The sequence below is a fragment of the Ailuropoda melanoleuca genome, chromosome 19 (genome assembly GCF_002007445.2).
Source record: "Ailuropoda melanoleuca isolate Jingjing chromosome 19, ASM200744v2, whole genome shotgun sequence".
NCBI lineage: Eukaryota > Metazoa > Chordata > Mammalia > Carnivora > Ursidae > Ailuropoda > Ailuropoda melanoleuca.
This window is the reverse complement of record NC_048236.1, coordinates 15,668,007-15,680,567: the sequence shown is the minus strand read 5'-3', so window position 1 is coordinate 15,680,567 and position 12,561 is coordinate 15,668,007. Positions and strand designations below refer to the sequence as shown.

At 36.7% G+C, this 12,561-nt stretch overlaps 1 protein-coding gene across 9 annotated transcripts in view; it reads left to right on the top strand.

The window, feature by feature from the left end:
- The window catches only part of KHDRBS2 (KH RNA binding domain containing, signal transduction associated 2), a 597,869-nt gene that overhangs the window by 536,846 nt on the left and 48,462 nt on the right, over positions 1-12,561 (top strand). For 2 of the 9 annotated variants that reach the window (XR_004622080.1, XR_004622081.1), the window contains exons 9-11: positions 245-310; positions 7,384-7,557; positions 9,496-9,556. Coding sequence is in view for 6 of the 9 variants with exons in the window: in XM_034648190.1 (XP_034504081.1) it covers positions 245-310; positions 7,384-7,481 (164 nt within the window). In the remaining 3 variants the exon portion in view is untranslated. Of the gene's footprint in view, positions 1-244; positions 311-7,383; positions 8,289-9,495; positions 9,557-12,561 lie in introns of those variants that run through there. The other 7 variants (XM_034648191.1, XR_004622082.1, XM_034648190.1 and 4 more) reach the window with 7 other exon arrangements.

The window sequence follows — 12,561 nt, the reverse complement described above, 5'->3', positions numbered from 1 at the left end:
AAACATTAGGTTCCAATGTTCCATTAATACTTTAAAATGCTCAGAGCACAGCAGACAATCTTGCTTTCTACCTCAGATGAATGAACACTTAGTTTTCAGTTAACAAATTCAGTTCAAGCAGCCCACACTCTTGTTAACAAAATTAAAGCTACATTCTCACTTATTTAGCTAATTAATTGTTGTTGGAATCACCAGTTATTATATAATTCAAGGGAATTCAAATAAATGAAATCCTATTTTCCAGGCAATAAAAGGAAAAAGAGAGTGGGGATCAGGATCTTCTTTCAGATGAAAGGAGTGATGGAAAATGGTAAGACAATTATAGATAAAAATTCTGGGTCTCTTGGGGCCCCTGGGTGGCTCAGTTGGTTGAGTGTTGACTCTTGATTTTGGCTCAGGTCATGATCTCAGGTGGTGAGATAGAGCCCTGTGTAGGGCTCCATGCTCAGTGGACAGTCTGCTTAAGATTCTCTCTCTCTCTGCCTCTCCTCGCCTTCTAAAATAAATAAATAAATCTTTAAAAAAAAAATTCTCGGTCTTCCAAGCAAACTTTCTGAGCTATAATTTTCTCATGTTTAAAAGGAAGATGACATTGGCACCTATCTTGCAGGAAAATTATAAGTATTTGCTAATAATACACATAAAATGCCTAGCACTGTGTTTGACCCTTGGAAGATGTGATGAGAGTGGATATCTTAATTTTTTAAAAATAGGATAGGTATTTAAAAATTAAATAAAGAAAACGGCCATTATTGTTATAGTGAGTTTCAACAACAGAACATCTAACCTAACATATTCTTTTGGGGAATAAATAACAATAACACAACATGTAAGTATCAAAAGGTGCTTTTAAATAGAATGATATTCCTTAGAGAGAGACCAGAAATTTAACTGAGACCAATAAACAGAGAGGCTCAGAGCCAGGTGAATTCTAATCAACCTTGTAAATGCTCTTTTAAGACTAGTGGTTTGTAATAATAGAGATTAACTTAGGTTTCCTACTTTAGTTGTGGTTTCTGCATATTGGTTTACAATATACCAAAAATAAACAGCATGAGTTCTCCCTTTTTGTTGTGGTGAGTTAAAAACCAGTTTTTTTAGATTATTTTTCAGATCTCAGATATATACACAACTAGCTATGTAGGTCTAACAAACTGTGAACATAAGAGCTGCTCCCTCAATAATCTCCATGACTTCCTATATCCTTTCTAAACCGANCTCAATAATCTCCATGACTTCCTATATCCTTTCTAAACTGATTCCTAAAATTAATGTATTCTGAAGGTGGTATTTTAAACCTACTTCTGGAAAGATAAACACTAAAAGTTTACTTTGCAGGAACTTAAATAATGCTGATGTTTCCCAAACTGGTGCCTTGTTCCTAGGTTTCAATTTGCCCACCAAGAACCTCAATGTTTATAGTACCTCTGGCAGAATCAGAGAACACAGTCTTGCAACTTTAAATATCATCCAGATTTTTCTTTCCCACTCTGCTCCCCAAAGTAGCTCGTCCCAGGGCAAGAGGGAGAGCACACTGAAGAATGCACACCACTTAATAGATCTGATTCTCCTGAAAGCAGAGTATTTGAGATGCAGAAGTTTTTGAAGTCACTAGAGTAACATCGAATGCACCAGAAGAGTTACCTGGGTAATTTACATGCCTTTTTCAAAGTAAGACATTCTGCAGCGATGCTTATTAGCATGTGATGCAGATACACTCTGTGGAATTCTGCAAAACTTGACTGAACTGGGAAAAAAATCAGTCTAAGTAAAAAAAAAAAAAAAAACAGAGGCAGAGTCATTTTTTAAAAGAAATATTAATATATTTCAAATACATGAAACACAATAACCTAATTGCAAACAATGTGTTTCTGAATAAGAATTCTGTTGGACTCATTTCACAGAATTGATTTCAAGATTCCTTTTAGTTAGTAACATCATCTATTTATATGTAGCTCATATATATTTATGGTGTTCTTCTGATGTGTCTGCCACTAAAGGGCTCTCCTCTCTTGGATCTTAAAATCCAGTTCAAGAAACAAGGCTAGATGATACAAAATAATTAACATAACTAAGTCTTCAAAGAAAGTGAGTTCTCTTAAATAGGTTAACAGTTCCTGAATTTTTAGTTACATTGTATATTTGCTCAGAAAATTACTTCTTTGGGATGATTAGATACTAGAGCTCAGTCCAAGTTCAGTTGAATGATAGAAATTAGTAGTTCCCTCCTCTAGGCTTTCCCCAGCATTTTCTCAAATATCAATTATAAATGTGTTGTAACTTATGACATTTCATAGTAGTTTTGTCCTGTGATCTCCTAAAAACTCCTTAAAGTATCCTCATACTCAGGGCTTAGTACGATGACTAGACTATAGGTGATCTTTAGTAAAGAAAAAAAATATTTAATGAATGCTTTATTTGCCTCCTTCCCTCCTTATTTCATATACTGCATGATACATTAAAATCTTAATTGGGAAGCCTAGAAATGGTGGGAATTTGATCAAGTCACTGAAGCTGTTTCTCATAGCCTCATTTCCTATTTCCAGATCCCCAATTCTATAAACCATTCCAGTAATTTCAACTTGGCAGACGGTTATTTTGCACATTCTCTGAAGAATAATTTGTTATCTAATTGCTCATTCACATCCATAGTCTAGCTGGTGCTTCTCATGTGACAATGATCCTGATACTGAGACCATCTTACTTCCTTTATTATTTTCCAAAAGGACAAAAGATTACTTCTACATTTCATTGTCAGTAATGATTTTTAAAATGACATCCTAGACCACATCATGGGAATAGAAACAACTGTCAGGGACTCCAGGATTTGTATGAATCCCTAAAATTTTATTTTATTTTATTTTATTTTATTTTATTTTATTTTATTTTATTTTATTTTATTTTATTTTATTTGAGAGAGAAGGCAAAGGGGGTTGCAGAAGGAGAGGGAGAGAGAGAATCAAGCAAGCCCCACAAACAGCATGGAGCTGACCCAGGGCTCTATCTCACAACCCAAAGATCATGACCTGAGCCAAAATCAAGAGTCGGACGCCTAACTGACTGAGCCACCCAGGTGCCCCTCCCTAAAATATTTTAAATCCATCTTGTCTGCTGAATAGTAGAGCTCAAAGAAGACAGGCAATTTCTAAGTCTATTCTTGGGGCTTTATATGTCAAATTTTAGAGAATGCCCATTGTAAGGACCTTATAATGATTTGTCTGTTCCTATGCTTTGGTCTTTCCATGTGCAAGGTTCTATAATGGACTTACATTACAATTTCTTTGGATTTCTAAGAATCACTTCTACCTCTGATACTACAGTGGAGAAATCCAATGATAGGCAGTGAGGGGACCGGCTGACCACATAAGGCTCCATGACACTACACAATGAGGAAGGAAAAACATCCACTGAGTCAGTGCTCTCCAGTCTAGATTCAAAGAAGATAACATCACTGAAAGAAGCTAAGCCAGCTTGTACTATCATGGGGTAACTGTAAACCTGTAACTGTATAAACATTCTGATACTAGGAAAAATATAGATCAAGGAAATTAGGCACAAATAGAAATAATACCTTTCCTGATCTCAATTCACTATTATAATTGAGAACATGAATTAAGTGAAATAAATCCTCGATTCCCCTGTTAATGATAAGGAAGCTTAGAAAAATCTACAACTTTCACCTGGGTGGAAATTCATTTTGGCTGCCTTTCTGGTTACAGTTATCATAGACTAACAGTATTTCCCATTCCTAGCCTTCAGCAAGGAAGAAAGAACACAGTATGAATTTACAGACAGAAAAGTATAAGAGCACATTTTGTGCAATGAAACATGCTTTTACACCTTTCCATAATTGGATTCCACTATGATTGTTTTATGAAATCCAGTCATGAAATACTTTTGTTATTTAGCTAACTACCCCTCTTGAGTAAGAAGTCTGACTATAACCCTAAAATATATAATATTTCTAGTTATTAAGCTTTTAAAATTACTGTCAAGTGTCTTCAGCTCAAATATTACTGTTTTTAAGGTTGTCATTGGAAGCTCTTTCTGCCTCATAGGGCCTCAATTTATTCATTCATTCATCCTTTCATTCATGCAGTCCTTCACTGTGTTCAACCTCCACTAGGCACTGCATTCTTTCCAGGCACTGGGGATACAGCAGTGACTAGTACCCTCCCCATTTTAACGTTAGCTAAAAATTAGGAAATGNCCCTCTTGAGTAAGAAGTCTGACTATAACCCTAAAATATATAATATTTCTAGTTATTAAGCTTTTAAAATTACTGTCAAGTGTCTTCAGCTCAAATATTACTGTTTTTAAGGTTGTCATTGGAAGCTCTTTCTGCCTCATAGGGCCTCAATTTATTCATTCATTCATCCTTTCATTCATGCAGTCCTTCACTGTGTTCAACCTCCACTAGGCACTGCATTCTTTCCAGGCACTGGGGATACAGCAGTGACTAGTACCCTCCCCATTTTAACGTTAGCTAAAAATTAGGAAATGAAAGAATTTAGCCCATATATTAGCTGCCCTAGAGCTTTAGATAAAGCCAAGTAAACCTAAATCAGTGGGTTCTTACTAAATATTTAATGTGCCCTGGGGCAAGTCCCCAAGATTATGCCAGTTTAAAAGTTCTGACAAAACTGGGGTAGCTGTGGCAGATACTGTTGTCACTTGTTCATGTTGTGTCATTATTCTGCAGAAACGATCAAGGACATTAAGCTTCTGAGAAAGGATAGCAGACTTCCATTTCCTGGGAAAACTTGAAATTTATATCATCTCAGTTTCTAAATCCCATACATAGACTACAACTCAGGGATCTCTAACATTCTAGATCAGAATAAAGGAGAAAGTATTACATTCCTTTTGTTAAAAACATGAATAAAACGGGGTAGATTTTACCACCAGAAGACAAGGACATTGACATATTCTTGATTATTCATCATCAAAGTGTAAAATTTATATTACATAAGGCTGAGAAGACACTTGCTAGTTTTGCAAGCAAAATCTGTTTTCCCTTCTAGTACATAAAAAAGAAAAGTTTTATTTATTTCCAATCATGTAAATGCAAAGAATTATTTTCCCCAATGTCTCTGCTGAGAAATTCTGGCAGCTTAGGGGTAAATTCCCAGCCTCAAGAGATCACATCAGAAAGACCAACATCCACAGTTTCCAACCAAAAAAGACAACACCTAGAGCAGGGCTCTGTAAATCTCTGTAAAAGCCCAGGCAATATATTTTAGGCTTTGCAGACAGTATGGTCTCTGTCAGAATTACTCAACTCTGCCTTTAAAGAGTGAAAATAGCCATAGATAATATGCAGATAAATCAGCCTGCCTGCATTCCCTAAAACTTTATCTTAAAAAACAGACAGGTAGCCAATGTAGCTCACTGGCCATAGTTTGCCAACCCCTGATCTAAGTGGATCTGTATTCTGAGAAAAGGCAATATTTCTTATTTTTTTTTAGGTTCTCATTTCTATTTTATGTCCTATCAAATACTAAAATAAACTTAAGCATGTACCTTAAATGGTGGAAGAGAGAAATTGTTAACTTCTTATCAGATAATAATAATAAAGAAGTGCTGATGAAGGATATCCCCAAAAAGCCACTTAAATGCTATTTTTTTCCTATGTTGATGGGCTTTTAATATTTTTCTATCTTGTACATCACTATCCTTTGCCTTATATGTAGTATACTGAGGGCAATTTAAGTTTTTATTATTGTTTTTCCTTAATCTTCCTGAACTATGTACAAAATATTCTTAGGGGCAGTTGAACTCTCTGGGGACACATGCCCTTCCTACATCAGTTGGCCTCAGTCTGCAGTTTCTTTCCAATTGTATGTCCATCACCATCACTATCCTATATACCAGCTATCAATGTCAGTGTGTCTCTTTCTACTAATCTCTTTTTCTATGTCCATACTTCCTCTTACTAGAGTTCCATGCATGAAATCTGCTCTCAAATCAAAACTGAATTTGGATTGAAAGACCCAAATAACTTAGCTTCAGGAATTACATAAGAAGTCACCATAAACCCCGTATCAAGTCCCTGGCCCTTTGAAGGAGGTCTACTTTCCTCCTCTGGGGTCACAGACTTTATAAAAAGCTTGTTGGCTTGTTTCTTCTGTGTGTTTCCTGTTTGTTTTGTTTTGTTTTGGCTAGGTTCCAGAACATTCAGGTTACTGGAAATCTGATTAACAGATGAATGAGGAGTTTTCCTAGTGTACAAATACCTCTTTATTTTCAAGGTATTTGTAAAAACTGATCTGAGCATACTCTTTGTTGATNAGTTTCTTTCCAGTTGTATGTCCATTACCATCACTATCCTATATACCAGCTATCAATGTCAGTGTGTCTCTTTCTACTAATCTCTTTTTCTATGTCCATACTTCCTCTTACTAGAGTTCCATGCATGAAATCTGCTCTCAAATCAAAACTGAATTTGGATTGAAAGACCCAAATAACTTAGCTTCAGGAATTACATAAGAAGTCACCATAAACCCCGTATCAAGTCCCTGGCCCTTTGAAGGAGGTCTACTTTCCTCCTCTGGGGTCACAGACTTTATAAAAAGCTTGTTGGCTTGTTTCTTCTGTGTGTTTCCTGTTTGTTTTGTTTTGTTTTGGCTAGGTTCCAGAACATTCAGGTTACTGGAAATCTGATTAACAGATGAATGAGGAGTTTTCCTAGTGTACAAATACCTCTTTATTTTCAAGGTATTTGTAAAAACTGATCTGAGCATACTCTTTGTTGATTTTTACTGCCTAAACTTACTCTATTCCGTATCCTGCCTATCTCTCACTAACTTTGTCTAAGATAGTTTAGCACAAGGATCTCACCCTGTACCGCTTAAGAACCAGCTAGTGCAGCACTGGCAGATAGCAAGCCTCAGGTCTCTTTTTTAATCATTTGGTTTGGGAGACAGAGAACAGGTAGTAGTCATTTTTGGTTTTGTTTTGTATTATTTTAAGATTCCCAGGTCATTCTCAAGTTACTCAAAGGCTAGGAGGAACCACTGGATTCCTATATCTACTTTCTTTTCGAAGTAAGTCTGTGTAAAGGATAAGATGAGGACCGGTTTACACTGATACCCCTCTTTCTCTTTTGTGGCACAAAAATTTTACACATAATAAATGTGGTGTTATCCAAGGACTTTAACTTTCTCTCCTCTGAAGAATGCCCTGCAAGTTTAATTCCACGTGGCTGCATTTCAAAATATATACTTTCTTGATGATCTCACCATGTGGAAAAGGTAGTAAGGCTTTAGCTGTCAGTGTTGAGATCTTTTATCATCTTTTCCTTGGTCAATTCTTGCATCTTAAATGACTGTTTCTGGTAACTGTGAAGCCACGTGAATGTTACTGTCTTTCTCTTGTTCATAGCACCAGAAGAATGGGCCACAACCCGCTCCAGCCTGAAGGCACCACCACCAAGGTCAGCCAGAGGGGGATACAGGGAGCACCCCTATGGTAGATATTGAAGGTCCTTCTCACCTGTGACCTCACCTCAAAGACAATTCATAGCCTGTGGTCTCCACATAAACAGCAACAAGACAAGTAATAGTCCTTTTTTTTTTCTATTCTAGGGATAACTGCTCATGATTTCTCCCATATATTTCTTGTATTTCCCCCTATACTGTTGGCGTGACATTGACACTAGTATTATTTTACAAAATGGACTAAAAAAGACATTGGCAAGCACTGTCTATAAACCATTCAGTAGGATGATATTCTCTTGGTTGTTTTTCATTGTTGTGTGTAATCTTTTTTTTTTCTTTTTTTTTCTTTTCTTTTCTTTTTTTTAAAGAAAGAGCATGAATCTGTTAACAGATTGAGAGTCTCAGTCAACTAGCAAAAACTTTGTTTAGGGTTGCTAAAAGACTGTAATATGATTTTTGAACTAGCTGATAATAAAGTTGTAGATAAGATGTTTTAACCTGTCTTTTAATATCTGTTAGTTAGATGAAGGTGTTCGATATTAAGTTTGTAAATTTAATTTTAAATGCTGTTTTAATGGAGTTGAAAACAAGCAGCTACTGTATGTATGTAGCTAACTGAATTTGTTCAGTGTTTTAACCTGTATTTGTTAAAAAAGAAAAAAAAAACACACATAAAGTTCCATGTGTAAGCTACTCTAAATAGGAAACCACAATTTGTCAAATATGTTTGCCATAATTTGTCAATAAAGCTGAAAACTTTTGTAAAAACTAAATTTGGAATTACTTGTTTTCTAGCTTTAAATGCCTGCTTTATTTCTTCTTCAAGAGATGCCTAAAATGTTTTCTATTTAAAAATTACAAAAATGAACCCAAGCTTGTTTTAAGATATTTGTGTAATACTTAAAAAATGTATTAATAACTTATGGTTGTTAAATAATTTAAAAGTTAACAAACTAAACTGTTACATGAATCATGGTTAGTAAACACTAATGTATAACATGTTAATGGAAAAAAATGGATTTAGAATAATAAATGGATTTTAAACTATCCTCTAAGCTTTATCTTGCTAAACACAAATTCTGATTGACTCGTTTGCATTAGCATGTCTCTCGTGAGAAAGAGTAATGGAGTATAAAGAGGTAAGATTACCACTTACCACTGTCTAAATGCCTAGTTCTTCAACCTTTGAGTTTCCCCGCACATTAAATATCCCATCCAACATGTAAGCATTGCGTAGATTCACTTTATTGTTTTCACTCAAAGGAGTGCGTGGACTTCATTTGCGTAGTTTATAACAATTTGTTTTGACAAACAAATCATCAGTGTCACTGGCCAGTTGTTGCTATTCAACCTCAAAAACTTTATTTGTAATTTTCAGTGCTAAATATCACCGCCCTTGAAGGCAGTTTAGAGGGCTGATATTTCTTTTGAGACTATCAGACTTGATGGCTGATGATTATTAAGGAAATATGTCGCAGGACTCAAAGGATGACTAAACGTTAAACAGGTAACACTAATAGTGACTCTGTAATTTTGCCTATGCAACAGTAATGTTAAATATTCTCAGTTATTAAGTTCCTGATAGTTAAAAAAGTAAACCTACAAAAACATAACAAATAGGTCTATAGGTTATTAAAACAACTAATTAACATTAACTAGAGGCACCAAAATTATTTTACAATATATAACCCTCAAGGCAATAAACAGAACTAAAATTAACAATAATAGTAATGCAACTCTTGCTAACATCAAACGTAAGCTAAATTTTGATGGAAAAAGAAAGTGAAAGACTTGATGGTAGGGATGAATGCCAAAACTGTTAATCTTTTAAATACAGTTTTTTTGTTTATGGTGGCTTTTGTCGATGTGATTGGTTTACTTTTTTGCTGCTAACCAGCTTAGACACATTGCTGTTCAGTTTTTGCAGCTAGAGTTGCATGCTAATAGTTTTATGAAGTGTGTGTCTGTCATCAATAAAATTGTAAATGTTTGCCTTGCACAAAATGCTGTTAAGTTATATTTAATTTTCTTTTTTTATTCTTTCTCACTGTTCCAGGTATCCACAAGCAAAGATCACATAAGTGAAAAGCAGATGTGGTGGGCTAAGAAGGACCGAGGTAAGCTTATCTTTTTATCCTCTCAGAAATAGATGGATCATCTTTACAAACATAGAGCTGTGGCAAATGCCACTTGTCGAAATAATGAAAAGGTTTAGATGGTTGCCAAAGAACGGAGTTATTTTTCTCTTCTTTGAAATAAAGTGACTAACTTGGGATTTACCTGGCCAGGCTTTCTGAGCTTATTCAGAAGCTTATCAAATGAAACGTGAATTAGTAGTTAATCTTCAGCCTTTTTCTTTGCTACGAATTACTATAGATTACCCTTCCCTAATTGCACAAAGGAAGAGTATTCAAAATTTACTCTGCGGTTTTAGGGAAAGAAAGCGCGATTGTTGGCCGAGATGGAGGAAGCAGGAGAGGGAAGCCCATAACTAACTGCTTACCTACCCCCCCTTCATCGATGAGATATTTATTAACATAAACATTTATTTAGTCAAATAAAATAACTAAATTCACCATTATTTTCCCCAGTTATGCCACCGGACTTAGCAATAAACTTCTTGTTTATCATCTGCCATTCTATCTGATTCCGTAAATATTTACTGAATTCAAAGCACTATTGAAAATTGAGACTTCATTTCTGTACACAAGGAGTAGAAAACTTGAGCCAGTAAACTTCAGACTGAAAACAATGCCAGGGCAGTTATGAAGTCCACAGACTGACCTGGAGCTGAGAGAACTGAAATGGCTCTGCCACAACATTTGAAATGTGGGTGAAACCCAAAATTTCTCCTTCTGCACCTGGTCCTCTTTCTTTTTACTACACAAATATCTGTAATACCGCATAGCCTTCGACTATAGGAACAGTCTGAGAGAGCCTGGAGAGGTCTTAACGACTAGAGGTAGGACAGAGACTGAGGGAACTATGGCATGAGAGGTGTAGCCTGTCCATTGATGAGGAAGAGAGCGCCACCTAGGGAAGGGAATAGGTTGTCTCACTTCACGGAGTCCAAAAAGTTCAGGAAGTGTTTGAGAGAAAAGCAGATCAATGGGCCCAGCAGTCCAGATTCATGAAGGCACAGGATGAAAGCAAAGCCTGGAGAGGAATGGTCAAGTCAGGTGGCTGTCCTTGAGTGCTATGTTGAATTGTTTCGATTTTATGTGAAAACTAAAAGGAAGCCACTTTAGGTTTGAAGTAAACAATCAGAGCTAAGGCAAGTAACCTAAGGAACCATGGCACTCCACACGTTTAGTCAGTTTCATAATTACTAACTTCATCTGGCAGAATTTTTCTAAAATTCCAACTGTTAAAATAACTATCTAAAACTATATGAGCTTCAACTAATCAAGTCCCTTTGTCGAGCCGCAAAATCAAAGGTCAAAAGTTACAGAGAATACAATTCGAAATTTTATTCATCAGTAACACTGCAATCTGATTTGACTCTAAGTGTTACTGCTTTTATAAACCAAGGGGAGAAAGAATCTCTAATCCAGATGTCCTGCATATTATTCTCCTTTGAGCCTTTTCAAACAATAGGCTTGATCTGGTAAAGCAGTGAAAGAGAAACCAGTCACTGTTACTATTTTGATATATTAATCAGTATGTTTTTGTGTCCGTTGAAATTATTTTATTGTTGCTTTTGTTCTTTTATCACCCTGTGGCTTTCTCACCATTTAGACTACATCTTTGAATGCCTTAACGCAGGGCGGGGCTATCACCGCAGAAATACCAGTGCCAAGTAAGAGAAGAGAACATTCTTGGCTACTGAGTTAAAAAGTTAAGAGTTTTTAAAGCTCAAAAATAATGATTTATGAGAAAGGGGATTTTGAGTAGGCTTTAACTAGGACATAAAGTTTATGGGCTAACAGATTTAAAAGGCTCCAAACAACCAGTCAATGACTCATCCACCTTCTTCCATATACTCTACAAAATAAATACTGCCCAAGTTGAGAAAAAAGCTCAAGAGGCAGCAATAGCTAAGATATTAGTTTAAGATATTATATGGCCTAGAGAATGGGTTCTGTATACTGTATCAATTATCCAATAAAAGCCTCAGGTAGGTTTGGAATACAGAAGGGACCTTTGTCTAAAGTAGAGCGAGGGAGGCAGCAAGGTTCCCAGAGTTCCCCTACACCAAGGGACTGCAGGTGCTGTCCTGCAGAAGAATGTTTGTTCAGACTGCTGCTCCATGCTGGCGAGAGTGGGCCAGGTGTGGCAGCGGCAGCCACACGCACAGCTGCCTCCACGGGAAGGAATGGGAGGGTGCGGAGGCATCAGCATGGACCAGCGCTGACCGGGATGTGGATGCAGTGGTACGTACAACGTGGAAAAGTGAGGATCAGCTGCACCCCCCACCAAACTCCAAAACTTAAATCCAACCCCAGGAAAGAGATGGGGCAAAAATAGATCCCTGAGTTGACAAAGCAACTCCTGACCAAAACTAATCCGTATTCAGCTGAGACTGGTTTTCTCCAACTGGCAGTACGGAGACACAAGATTGAAATGAAACTGAGGTATAGAAAAATATAATTACACATACACTGCAGTCATTTATTGCATAACTTTGTCTGACTCTTAAGATAGTCAGAAGTGAATACAGTCGTTTCTCCAGCAATGGGGAATGAGAGTTTCCCTAAGTTAGTGGCCTTTCAGCAGAAACCTTTGATAGAATGCAAACTGTTCAGAGCAGCCCTAACTAAGAGACGTTCATTCGCCCAGTCAAAGGGTGCCTTCTTCTCTTGTCGGTATCAGACAGTGATGCCAGGTCCCAACGTCATCCCTTTATGACATCATGTCTGCTCTCACTAGTCTTGAAGGGCTGGCTCCCAAAGATGGCAGTCAAGAGGCTCCTTGCCAGTTAGAACCACTGAGATACAAATATTCTCAAGTCTGAATTCACCTCTGCAAGTCATACAAACTTGCGTGGCAAATTAAGGTTTATAAATTACAGGGCAGTCCGTGTAACTGCAGTTTGAAGTTATTCCGTGTATGTTCCAAGCATTTGTTCAGATAATGCTGTAATTCTTGGTACACTGATGATCGTGTGACAACTGGCAACTCA